Source organism: Zingiber officinale, chromosome 2B, assembly GCF_018446385.1.
Source record: "Zingiber officinale cultivar Zhangliang chromosome 2B, Zo_v1.1, whole genome shotgun sequence".
Classification (NCBI taxonomy): domain Eukaryota; kingdom Viridiplantae; phylum Streptophyta; class Magnoliopsida; order Zingiberales; family Zingiberaceae; genus Zingiber; species Zingiber officinale.
Genome location: NC_055989.1, coordinates 7566162 through 7580214, shown reverse-complemented (window position 1 = coordinate 7580214; position 14053 = coordinate 7566162). Strand labels below are relative to the sequence as shown.

Below are 14053 nucleotides of genomic sequence, written 5' to 3'. Positions count from 1 at the left end.
TACGTAGTAGAATTAAACACAGAAATAGAAGCAAGTAGAAAATACAAGTACGCAGTAGAATTAATCATCTACGTTGTTTGGAAAATTATTTATTATTTTTTTCTAAAATTTTAATTTTCTTTGAGTATATATTTTTAAAATAAGGCCATCAAATTCGGAATGTGCCTTTGTCGGTCTATCTTGAAGTGGTGCAATTAATTCAATTTGTATTGTATATGGTGCAGTTCATATGTGTGTCATGTTTAACTAGTCATATATGTGCAATTTCATTGTGATTTTAGATAAAAATGGATAGATAATTATCAAATCAAAACAAAGTAATAAAATTAAAAATTATCTCTCTTATTCAATTAAGACACCGACAATATTTGAATTAATAATAAATATAGTCATGGATTATGAGATAACCTTCATTAATAGCATCCCATATTATAATAAGACAATTTACTGATGGACATCTAATTCTAATATTGACAAGAGTAGAATAAAAATATACAAAGCCCACACTAAATACAACAGATAATAATTAATAAATAATTTTATCCATTATAAAACTTGTCACTGAATTATGGGACAACCTTCGATAATCACACCAGGTATTGTGGGACAATTTGCCAATGAACAATGATCACTTAATTCTAATCCCCACCAATTCGTTCCATATATACCCTGAAACTGAAGAGAGACGCTCAGCAGAAGAACAAAAAATGCAGAGCCGGCATCAAGTCCAACAGATAATAGATAATTATATCTAGTCCACCATTCTCTATGTTTATGATAGATGAAATAGTTGAAGAGGAAACCAACAATAAACCAGCTCCAATAACCCAACATCCCGCCGAAAGGTAGAACAAGAGCGGCACTGAATATAATTGGAAAGTTAATGAGTCCAATCCATTTCTTTTCAGGATACTTGTGTGATAATAACCAAATGGGAATTGGTGCAACGAGTCCTATTAGAGCAAAGATGAAGACTACTGAGTACATGCCATCGGGATAAAACGTCTTGCTAGGTCCAACAAGCCCCCATGTTACCCCAGAGAGGTACATTACTTTCTCACTGGGACATGTCCAAGGACTTCCCGCCGGAAGTAAGTCTGGTTGACAAATATTGTCTATTGATCGGAGCATCCACCATGCTATGCCGAAATCGGTGAAGCATGAAATCGTCGTGCCTAAAATCTACAGTCATCATTTTTTTAAAAAAAAATATATTATATATATATAACTAAAGATGAAGAAAATGACCAGCAAGTAATAGAAGAAAGGGAATGATTTTACCATGAGGTGAAATAAGATTTTTGGAGGAATCTTCATATAGTGTGATGCTTTGAAGCTAGATATAGCAGAGGCTGCCACTAGGTGAGCCTCTGATCCATATAATTTGAAAGCCATGTTGGCTAGAGGTTTGCCTGGATTCAAGTATCCAATGATGGCTTCCAATAACAAATCTAATGTGAATCCCTATAGGCCAACACATAAATTAAAGTTACTTGTTAGTTAAAATGTATATTCAATAATCAACAACTTCATTATATAGAATAGATTAGTGCGCACCGAACCAGCAATTGCTTCGAGTATACATTCCAATGGAAGGAACAGAAAAACCAAAGCGCATGCCAACAAAACTTCCCAGTAACGAAGTTGAAATTGACCTCCAAAACCTTCACATACCAGAATTGCCATGCCGATCATAGACAACAATATGGAGTAAAACCACCACTGAGGAATAGATTCATAATTTTGCTTCATTAGCCTCCCATGCACATCTAGCTCATCATCGTCTTTATATGCTTTCTTAAATTTTTGCCACAGTGATCTGCAGAGAGATTACTACAACGATCAACTGGACTGTGAATACGTCGATTAGAATGTGACAAAATGAATACGTACCTCCCATAAAAAAGAGTCATCTGAGAAATAGAGGATGTGTATTGAGCAAGACTAAATGCGTAACAATAAAGCAGAGAAGTAGTGAAGTATATCTTGGAGTACTTATCATAGGCTTCTTGATTAAACGCGAGAGTGTTAGAATCTATAATTCTTGAGACATTGTATTTGTGCCCATGAGAATCATAGATATTGGTCGAAAACAGTGGAAACTTTCTTGCTTCATATGCATTACTCCAATAAGAGAAGGGTATAATAATGTATGTGATCACGATAAATCCAATCAAACTATTGAATATCACAAATGAAGGGAGAACCAAAGGGCTTCCTAAAAAACTTGTTATAGTCATCCAATCAAGCGAAATTGATCCAATGCCGAGTCCATTCATCCCGGAGCCAATTTGTTGTGCAGTGATTGAGTCCTTCCATATCCAACACACAAAGGAGAGAGCAGCAATAGACTGGAAGAAATAAGCAGGGATGATGCTGTAAGAGAAAATCGCAGCAAAGACAATAAAAAAGAATTGATAACGTGATAACCCTCCCTTAGGCCTCTTATCTTGCTCATGTAATGCCCTACAGATAAAAATTACATATCATTCTCATTTCATCCTATGCTTAATAATTCATTAGGAAAAACAACATAACATACCTGTAAAATGAGATATTGGCAAGTACACTGGGCCACCACATATACGTTGAATCCACAAAAAATTTTAGAAACAAACCAGCAAATCCGTAACCCAAGAACTGTATAAATTGAATGTTAAATATATAGTCACTTTTCTTCTTTCTTGTATATGATTACTTCTTATAATAAATTTGGTACCTGAGTTGATATAACCAAGAGCAAAGCGGGTAAAATATGAATTTCTTTGTGGTAAAAGATCTTGGCTACACTGATATTGGAAAAGCCTGGACTGCCTACCGAATTAACAAATATGGACATGGCGATATGTTCTTTGATATTGAAGGAGCACGGATTCAGCGAAAAGCTCCATCTTGTGCCCGGGATTCTCACAACTTTATTTGGCAAAACTCTGGCTAACAAATTACATCCAACATACAAGAAGATATCGATACAAACGGATGATATGTTGATGAACTGCTGCCTGAAAGAAGAGATTCGAAGCAACACCGACTGCAGGATGCAGAGTGGAACACCAAGAATCCATATGCGGAATGTTAACACTTGCAACGTTGGATCGTCCGTCGAAGGAACTGTCAGTCGCACTTGTTCTATTGGCGAGTCATCCATCTTAGAAAATAATTTAACGCGATTATATTAATTATTAGTGGAGGATAGATTCAACGATACAAGAAAAAGTTGCTGGGAAACAAGTCAGGAAGATTTTACCTTCTTTTAAGATGTCCATATGCATTGATAAAGGTCACAAAGGAAAGATAGTAATGCTATTCTAGGTAAATCTATTCTTTACTCTTCGCAACTGATTGCCTATATTCAACTTTAATTTTCTTCCAATAATGCCAACTGTGTTACGTTCGTTGTTTGCCTAACATACATATTAGAATCTAAAATTTTGATAAGTAAAGAAATGAAAAAATAGAAAGATAATTGAATGATAAATATTATTATTTTTTTAATATAATTAATAATATAATTATTTGATTTTTAAATTTATTTTATTCAATTTATGATGAAATAAAATAAAATTTACATGATAACATAGCAGAGAACGGAATATATCCGATCTAATAAAAATTTAATTATTATTATTGTTATTTGTTTTTTAAAATCCAGATATTTAAATTTTATTCAATTAATCTTGGATGTAGACCGTATTGCCACTAATTCGATTTACAAGTAAATTCAAAACTACATTTAGAGGTTGATTTTTTTTTTATTTAGCTTGATTATATTTGTGGATGTTGGCAATTTATCGAGCTCAATTGGATTTTCCAGTTTATTTAGCTCATTTGATTTGTTTAAATAAACGGTCCAATTGACTCTCACTTGACTTGTGGACTTGACAAGTTATCAGACCAATTCGTTAGTTCATATCCCCAATCCAATTATTTTTGTACTGAGTTTTAATTTCATTCCTGAGCCACGACAATTGTTGTTGCTGACCTACCAACCAGCGAGCTGGGGCATGGAAAAAAGAATGATCAACTAGATAATATCGAATTTGGATGACTAATTTGACCTATGGAGATTTTTTATTAATTGTCAGGGTAAATCAGAAAGCGCTCACGATGAACGCCCCAGAAGCCCAACATCTAATGGTTATATCTCATTTGGAGAAAAAATTTCTATAAAATATGTTGTAGCCGAGGATCAAACTGCAGATATCTGGATGACAATACCCTTTCACTGCATCATAACGAGGATGAGCTCTGGGGCATCTAGATTTGATGCAGATGTGGCAAAATTGAATTAAGGGCGAAAGGGCAAGGGTTACTAAGGACATCCATAATCGTAAACCTCTTGCAGAGATTTATGCCCTCCACTATATTACTGCTACATCAAAAATTAAAATTCTCACTCCTTTTTAAAATCCCCTCTTTATTATCACGAACCTTTCCAATAAATTTTTCATGACCCTAATATCAATTTACTTATTTTTATTCATATTTTTCATTTATCTTTATTGATAATTTCATTTACTATATATCATATTAATTAATATTTTAATTTAATATTTATAATTATATTAGTATTTTAAATTTTATACATTTATTTATGTGAACTATTTGTTTATTTTTATTGAATTATTATTTTCACATAAATAAAAATTTTATTAATTGTTTATGTGAAAATAATAATTCAATAAAAATAAACAAATATTTAACAAAAATATAAATAAACAAAAAATTAAAAATTATTAAATTGGACAGTAAGGTCTTGCTGACCTGCTGTCCTGATGAGTGTGTCAAGAGGGAGAGCAGAAATCCTCTTTGTAGTTTTTTTTAAAAGGTATAAAATGGTTCCAAGATTTTAGGATGGGTTTATAGAAAAAGTTATAAGGCCCACCCATGTAGTGGGGTGTAGTTTATAATGGAGGGTGTATAGCATAAACTCCATGCTATAAATGTAATATATATTTTAAGACAGTAGAATGTGACATAAGCTTGATCCCATAATCAAGATTTCTACCGTTGAGCGGATCTTATTAAGTATATGAACAAATTTAGAAAATAAGAATTACCTACGGTGAGCGTTGACATAATTGAAGACTCAATCTTTACCTCTTACTCTCTACGAGGGGAGATAAATTCCTGTGTGTACTTTTTAGGGTTGTCGTAAGCCATCGTGTATAAGAGTATGTAAAAAAACACATCCAAATAGGCTAGACATAAGTACCTATTTATAATAACAACAAACCCTAATTCTTAATAGGTAGAGCAAGAGGTGGGACCGGACCAATAAGAAATACAATCACTAGTTCGTCCATCAAAGCTTTAGTAATTGGGCTAATTAAATAAATTATTAAGGAATAACCCAATAATTATAATATGTAGGTCAACATCATGGATTGGACCCCATCGAATCCAACATTCTCCCACTTGGCCAATGGACATAATTAGCTTCAGAATGGGTTTAATATATCGGCAACATTATATCCTTAATAATCCACATCATCTAAATGTTTGATCGGATATAGGCCGAGATCTAAAATCATATGTAATAGATTCGTTCCTAACTCACAATCTTACACTATTTATGGTTCAATAAACATAAGTGGTCCTTCAGTGATTTATTTATAATGCTTAATGTTAATGCGCAAATAAAAGCAATAAATCACATGATCATAAATAGGATCCAAAACATTACAAATATGATCACAAATCAATATCCAAATCAAATAAATGCCCTCTCAAAATTAAAGCTTGCAAAAAGTCCCGAGTTATGCACATGCTCGCGAAACATCTTGGGAGGCAAGAATTTTGTCAATGGGCCCGCCACCATAGCACTAATACTAATGTGCTCAATGGATATTAACTCGTTTTCGATCCTTTCCTTCACAACAAGGTACTTAATGTTGGGGTTGCAAGGTTGCAAACATAGTCCCATATTGGAAACACATGGGAAAGATCATGGGTTTATAAGAGAAAAGATATCTCCATTGGAATGAGGCCTTTTGGGTAGAGCCCAAGAGCAAAACCATGAGGGCTTAGGCCCAAAGTGGACAATATCATGTCATTGTGGAGATATCTAAATTCTTTTCGATTCTACAATTGGTATCAGAGCCCGGACTGCCAGAAGGTTTAACCACCGACTGTGCACAAAGAGCTATGGTATGATCGAACCATGTGAGTACAATATTGACCTCGAACAAAGAAAGTGGGGGCTCCTATGTTCGGATCAAGAGGACCAGACACCAGGCAGGAAGTCCTAGTTGCGGCTAGGCAAGGAAAGTCCTAGTAGGTCGGGTGGACCGAGGGGCAGGAAGTCCTAGTTGCGGCTAGGCAAGGAAGTCCTAGTAGGTCGGGTAGACCGAGGGGCAGGAAGACCTGGTGGGTCGAGGATCGGACGTGGGAAGCCTATGGTCCTTTGTTTGAGGGGGGGATTGTTGGGGTTGCAAGGTTGCAAACATAGTCCCATATTGGAAACACATGGGAAAAATCATGGGTTTATAAGAGAAAAGATATCTCCATTGGAATGAGGCCTTTTGGGTAGAGCCCAAGAGCAAAACTATGAGGGCTTAGGCCCAAAGTGGACAATATCATGTCATTGTGGAGATATCTAAATTCTTTTCGATTCTACACTTAATGTCAATATGCTTGGAAGCACTACTTGACTTATTGTTCTTAGAAAAGAATACGGCAGCTTGGTTGTCGCAGAATATTGTCAGTGGCCTGGAAATAGAATTCACCACTTAAAGCCCCATGATAAAATTTTTAATCCATATAGCATGGCACGACGCTTCATAACAAGCTAAAAATTCCGCTTCCATGGTAAAAAAAATTGTAATAGTCTGCTTTGTACTTTTTCAAGAAACAGGTGCTCCAGATAACATAAAAACATATCCAGATGCTGCTTACTCGAATTGCTTTGAAATACGAAAAGAAAAGCTTTTAAAAGAGCGAGATATTCACCCCCCCCTCTATCGCACTTTATCGATCTATCATGAGCTGGGCACCTTCCTTTTTCAGTCTCGGATCAGCTTGGTCTTTTTCGATAAAATGCCCTCCTCCAATAAACATTAGAAGGAGTACCTGGATCGACGTCATCGGACCAATCAGCTCGCTCCAAGCTGTCGAGGATAAACTTTGGTCTTCCGGGTGCCCGGACCTGTTCCGGGCGCCCGGATCCCTTCCGCATGACCGGACCACCATCTTCCAGAGATTCCTTTCCCTGCACGAAAATGTCAGTCCAAGGCAAAACAAAGTTTATGCTACCCTGCAAAACAAAGATTAGCACAATTATAGTTACAAAAAGGAATAGTAATTAGATCCCGTCTCCTCGAAACTGGAATCTAGTCACGATCTCAACTTAGATTTCTGAAATGGATCTAAGTTGGATCGACGCCTAAGTTCCCCTCCCGAGAATGTGTCCTCACAGTCACTCACCTCTAGCAACTTACCTTTACTTACCTGCCAGACGTTCGGTCAGTCCTTCGACCCATCTGGACTTCGTGCCAGCTATCCGGTCAGCCTGTCGACCTAGCTGGACTTTGTACCAAACTTCCGGTCAGCCCGTCGACCCATTTGGACTTCGTGCCAGCTATCCGGTCGGCCCGTCGACCTAGCTGGGCTTCGTGCCAGACATCTGGTCAGCCCGTCGACTTGTCTGGACTTCTCCTGCACACTCGGTCATAGTGTTAGTCAACAACAAAACTAACTTAACCTATTTTATCATTCATCAAAATCTGGATTAGACCGTTAATGCTTACCGCACCAACAATCTCCTCCTTTTTGATGGAATGACAACCTGGTTAAGTTAGTGTAGAATGCAAGTAAAACAAGCATTACTAGGTTTTTAAGTTAGTTTTTATTTTCAATTTATTTTAGCAAACTTAACCACCGAACCCTCCCTCTTTGACATTCATCAAAAATAACATAGAGCAAATAAGAATCACAAATGACAAAAAATTGTAAGAAAAAATTGAAACATAAGTCAGATCGATTCGGGGAGTTAAACATAGATAAAGATTTCTGCTTTGAAATGTATCTTTTAACCTTTTCAAAAATAATTAAGTTTTGAGAAATAGCTAATTTAGAAGGATAATTCTAGAAAGAGTAATTTAGTAACTTTGTAAAATTTAGAGTTAGCTAACTCAGTTTTCAGAGTTGAGTAGAACAATTTTCAAAAACTTGGTTTGTAAACTGTAATTGTCAAACTTAAGTTTGAAAAATTCAACTAAGTAAAATCCAATTTTAAAAAATTCAATTTCTAAAATAATTTTCAAAACGAAGTAGTAGTAATTTTCAAAGCTAAGTTTGTAAAATTCACTTTTCAAAACAAAATTTTCAAAGTTAATTAGATTTTGATTTTTAAAAACTAGGTTTGTAAAATCTATTTTTCAAATCCAATTTTCAGAACTTAGTAAAATTTAATTTTCAAAACTAAGTTTGTATTTTAGATTATGAAAAGGTAAGTTTATAAACTCTAATTTTTAATATCAACAAATTTTTAAGTAAGAGTTTATAGAAAAGCCACCTAACTTTCAAAGACTTAGTGTATATGTAACGACCCAATTTTCCCTATTTCAAGTTCTAAAAGTCCATAAAAATATTTAGAAATACTTTTAAAATATTCTAGAGATTTTTAGGAATTTTTAGAGTATTTTTACGTAATTTTTGGAAGTCGTTTAGTATGTTTACAAAAAGAAAGAAGTTTTGACCAAAAATGTGGAAGTTGAGACTTGAACCCAAGACCTCCGGTCGGACCTGACCCAATCGGACGCAGCCAACCAACTGAGCTACGCAGGTTTTATTAATCAAATATGAAGAGAAATAGATTTAAGCTATAGCTGGAACGTTTAAAATAAATTGGAATAAAAGTGCGCGGCAGAGGAATCGAAGCCCAAACCTTTGATTTGGTTAAAATCTGGCCAACCAACTGGGCCGCGCGTGATTTGTTAATTAAGTATGTAGCGAGATGTATTTAAGTTATTGTAAAGGGCAAAAATAAAATCTAGGTTATAAAGGGTTAAGTGTTTTCCCGTGACCTAATCCCATCTCTTCTCCCGTGCGTGCGCCGATTCTGTCGAGCGGAGGAAAAAACGAAGCCAACTTCGTCTCCGACGGCCGGCCGAAGGGAATTTCCACGAGCTCTTGCGGAACCGAGCTCTCCTCGTCAAGGGGAACACGCGGAAAGGAAGGAATCGCCGAGATCTTCATCTTCACCCGAAACCTAGAAGCCTTAGAGTTCTCTTTTCCGGTTGTAAGTTCAAAACAGCGAGGTGAGTTGCTACTCACCTGCAGTAGGATAGCTCCGAGTTTTGTTTTCCTTGCTGCCGTGATAAAGGATTTTGGTTTTATGATTTTGCCGTGAGATAGAGTTCTGAAGCATGTGGTAGGAGGGGATTTCGGATTTTGTTCTTCTTGATTTTGAATCATGCTGTAAAGATTATGCTTGTGTCTTTTGAATTTTGAAGTATGCTGTGAAATCACTTGTGTGTTTCCTGCCGTGCACTTTAAAGAAGGGAAATAATTGTATGAACTAGGCATTCTTGTTCCTTTAGATATAGGGCAGTTGACATTGAATAGGGGAAGAGTTGTAGTTTCGGGTTGCTTGTGTTGGGTGCTGCCATGACCATTAATTCCGCCCAAGTTGTTCCCTTTTGATTAGGGTTCTGTTTAATTGAAGTTTAGTAGCATGCATTCTTGGTTTTCTTCCTTTTAAATTCTGTGGCAGCTAGAATTAGTATCCTATTGCTAGATATGGGTTTTGATTTTGGAACGAAACAAGCTTTATATAGGTTCCAAGTTTCCAACAGGTTTAGTGGAAGAATTTAGCAAGTTTGATTCAAGTATCCTGTTTCAAGTATTCTATTGATGTTGCTAGTATTCTGTTCCAAGTGTTCTGTTGCAAGAATTCAGCAAGCTTGATTCTTTTATGTTGCAATTTATTATGCAGTTTTTAATTGCTATAAGTTGAGCATGATCAGTTTTCTTTATTACTAGATACACATGAGCAGTTTCTTTAGTTTTCATTTGCTATTTTAATAAGCATGAACAACCATGTATTCTAGTGGGAAAATAAGAGTTCTATCAAATTCTTTTAGAAGCATTAACAAGTAAAAAGAAAGAAAAAGAAAAGAAAGAAAAGGCCAAGGCCTTAAGTAAATCCCAAAGTCAAGACTTTAGGGATTTTGGCACATAAGATGCTATTAAAATGCCAAGGCATTTAAAGAAGAAGTAATTAAGATAATAAGTATTTTACTTTTAAGAAGAGGCTAGTACCCGACTTCCAAGGTTGTCGTTAAACAAATCCAGGTGTCCAATTCCAAGGTCTTGGCCCTGGTAGACCAAGGTCTGCTCTTTTAGGATTGGCGGCTCGCTACCCCAACCTATTAGGGAACGCGCATAATTGGTACTAAGCCTGGGCCCAAGAGAAGTTGATTATTATTTTCAAGTATTAAAGTATAAATTTTAAACAAGTGAAATAAAAGAATAAGATTAGAGTAAAAGAAGTAAGTTTCACTTTGTTTTAAAGATCAGCAAGTTTAGCTTTCTTTTATGCTAGCATCTTTTACATGTTTAGTTTCTTACATGTTATTTATTTGCTAGTTGATGAGCATGTTTTGCTTTATATGTTAGCATACCAGTTAGTTTGCTTTCTTTATTAGTTTATGAGCATGAGTAGTTATACTTGTTATCTTTTCTGTTAGTTGATTTCTTTGTTATTTATGAGCATGAGTAGCTTTACATATTAGCATTCAGTTTTAGCATGTTTTTATTTGCATACATGCATATCGAGTTTTTGTGAGTTAGATAGCGCTCACTAAGCTTTATGCTTATAGACTGCACTTTCTCCTACTGCAGATAAAGAAAAAGGAAAGCTAATATGAAGGAAGGCGACAAGGAGATGCAAGAGGGGTGTGTGATGTCTGCACTATGGAAGTTCTAGGGATCCTTGCGAATAAGATGAATTATGATTTGTTCTTTGAGTTAATTAAGTTTTTATGTGTTAAGGAAATTTGATAACTGTTTATAAGGACACTTGATACTGTGTTTGCTATTCAGTTGTGGTTGTGGATTAGTTTTCCTTTATTATTGCTGAGTTAGATTTATTATACTGCGTGGTTGTTAGTTATGTGTTCCAGCCGCTTGTGGCTGAGTATATATACTGCATGTATTGTTGAATATGGTCACCGGTACAGGGGAGATTCTGTCGAAATTTTTCGGTAGGGTTTCCATGTGGTTTTTAATCACACCGGTTAAGTAGAGTTAGTAGTTAAGTAACGGTCATCTTTAGAGAATAGTAGTAGTAAGAAGGGTGGTCGTTACAGTATAAATCCAGTTTGAAAAAGTTTTTTAAAACTAAGTTTTTATAAAAGTTAACTTTATAAGAGTAACAACGGTTAGTTTTCAAAAATATATTTTGTTTTTCAAAAAATATTTTCTGAAACCTAATTTTTAAGATATTTTGAAGGAAAATAGGTTTGAAATTATTCTTCCCCTGAATCTGACATTATTTTAAAATATAGCTTTTGAAAATATTTGCTAAAAATATTTAAAGTAAGATTTTCAAAGATTTTTTTTTTAACAAAAAAATGAGATAGGATTTTCTAAGAAATTTTAAGGAGAAATTTGATAAAGAAAAAGAATCTAAGAAAAAACTTAAGGAAATAATTTATTAAGTAAATATAAAAAGATTTTAACTTCTCCCTAAATTTGATACTTTTTATTACTCTCTCTTAATTTATCTCTCCTCTTGAATTTGATACTTCCCCTGAATTTATTAGGACTAGCTAAGTTTAAAATTAGTATTAATTTATAAAAGTTATTAAACAAAGTTAAGCAATGTTAAAGTTTAATTTGAATTATTCGTTAATTAAGATTTAATTATAGTGCAATTAAGATTTTGGTTAAAATTAAGATTTATAGAGTTAAAATTAAGGTTAAGCATTAATTAACTGTTTAATGTAAGGTCAAATCCAATTTAGATTACAGTTAATTTAAGAAGTTCGTACTTCAATTATTTACTTATAAAGTATTTAATTAAGTTTATAATCTTAAGTTAATCAAATATTAATTATTTGTTAATAATGTCATTAAGGTTTAGATTTATTTTAACATATATTAATGTAATTCAAATTTAAATATAATTTTTTATTATCATTTAATTTTAAAAAGATTATTAAAAAAAAAATTAAAAGAATTTTAAAGAATTTTTAAAATTATTTTTAAAGTAATTTTTAAATAATTTTTAAAAAGTTTTTTAAAGAATTTTTAAAAAGTTTTTTAATAATTTTTAAAATGATTTTTAAATAATTTTTAAAAGTTTTTAAAATAATTTTTTAAAAAATAATTTTTAAAATGATTTTTAAAGAATTTTTCAAATGAATTTGAAAGATTTTTAAAAAATATTTTTAAAGAATTTCTAAAAAAAATTTAAAGAATTTTAAAGAAGATTTTTAAATAATTTTTAATATGATTTTTAAAGAATTTTTATAGAATTTTTAAAATAATTATTTAAATAATTTTTAAAATGATTTTTAATGAATTTTAAAAATAATTTTTAAAGAATTTTTAAAGAAACATAAAAATAATTTTTAAATTAATTTAAAAATAATTTTAAGAATAATTTTTAAAAATATTTTAAAAGAATTTTTAAAACAATTTCTAAAAGTTTTTAAAATAATTTTTAAAATTTTTAAAATAATTTTTGAAAGAATTTTTTAATGATTTTTAAAAGTTTTAAAATAACTTTTGAAAGAATTTTTAAAATGATTTTTAAAAGTTTTTAAAATAATTTTTAAAAGAATTTTTAAAAGTTTTCAAAATAAATTTTAAAATTTTTTAAAATAATCTTTAAAGTTTTTAAAATGATTTTTAAACGAATTCTTAAAAGTTTTTAAAATGATTTTTCAAAGTTTTTAAAATAATGTTTAAATTTTTTAAAATGATTTTTAAAAGAATTTTTAAAAGAATTTCTAAAGTTTTTAAAATGATTTTTAAAAGAATATTTAAAATGATTTTTTAAAGTTTTTAAAATAATTTTTAAAATTTTTTAAAATAATTTTTAAAATTTTTTAAAATAAATTTTAAAAAAAATTTTAAAAAAAATTTTAAAAAAATTTTTAAAAATATTTTTTTTTAAAAAAAATTTCAAATAATTTTTTAAAAAAATCTAAAAGAATTTTTTTTAAAAGAATTTTTAAATTTTAATTATTTTTATTTTAAAACAATTTTTAAGTTAAAATAATTTTTAAGTTAAAATTCTTTTTAAAATAATTTTTTAGTTAAATTAATTTTTTAAAATAATTTTTAAAATAATTATTTAGGTTAAAAGAATTTTTAAAATAATTTTTTTTTAAAAAAATTAATTTTAATTTAGTTTAATTTAAATTTATTTTAAATTTAATTTCAATTTATTTTAAATTTAATGTAATTTAAATTTACATTTAATTTAATATAATTTAATTTAATTTTAATTTAAATTAAATTTAAATTTAAATTTATTTAATTTTTGTTTTACTTTTAAATTAATTTAATTTTAATTTTAATTTTATTTTAATTTAATTTTAATTTAATTTTAATTTAATTTAAATATTAATTTAATTTAATTTTTAATTATAGATTTAAATTTTATTTTAATTTTTATTTAATTTAATTTAATTTTAATGTTAATTTAATTTGAATTCTTGGTCATCTCACCCGATCTAAATTATCAATCAGGGAATCCTATAATTTTATGATATGAGTTAGCGTCAATTTTAGGGTTTAGTTTAACTTTGTGTTAGATTCAGGTTTATCTTTGGTCTCAACAAATAGGTATTTTTTGGATAAACTTCTGGGCTATGGTGTGTCACCTGAACATCATTAGAGTAACTATGCCTTCGAGGTTTTCCAAGTAGTCCTATCCACTGAACTTAATACAAAACCTTTGTCTAATTAGTTAGGATCCGTAAAGGGTAGCTTCGGCTAGTTCCACTTAGCCAAATACACCAAGTCAAAGTCATATCTTCCTAGACATGCATAGACTAAGCTTCCTTAACATACTATCATCCAAAACTTCACCAGTAGC

The 14053-nt window shown here is 31.4% G+C and overlaps 1 protein-coding gene across 1 annotated transcript; it reads right to left on the bottom strand.

Annotated features, from left to right (window-relative positions):
• Positions 1-558: 558 nt before the first annotated feature.
• LOC122048130 (oligopeptide transporter 5-like) lies at positions 559-3148 on the bottom strand. Its single transcript, XM_042609733.1, has 6 exons — positions 2720-3148; positions 2543-2640; positions 1894-2376; positions 1558-1819; positions 1282-1464; positions 559-1182 (listed from the first exon to the last, which is right to left on the bottom strand). Exons 1-6 carry the CDS (start codon positions 3146-3148, stop codon positions 559-561), a joined length of 2079 nt encoding a protein of 692 aa, XP_042465667.1.
• Positions 3149-14053: the final 10905 nt, after the last annotated feature.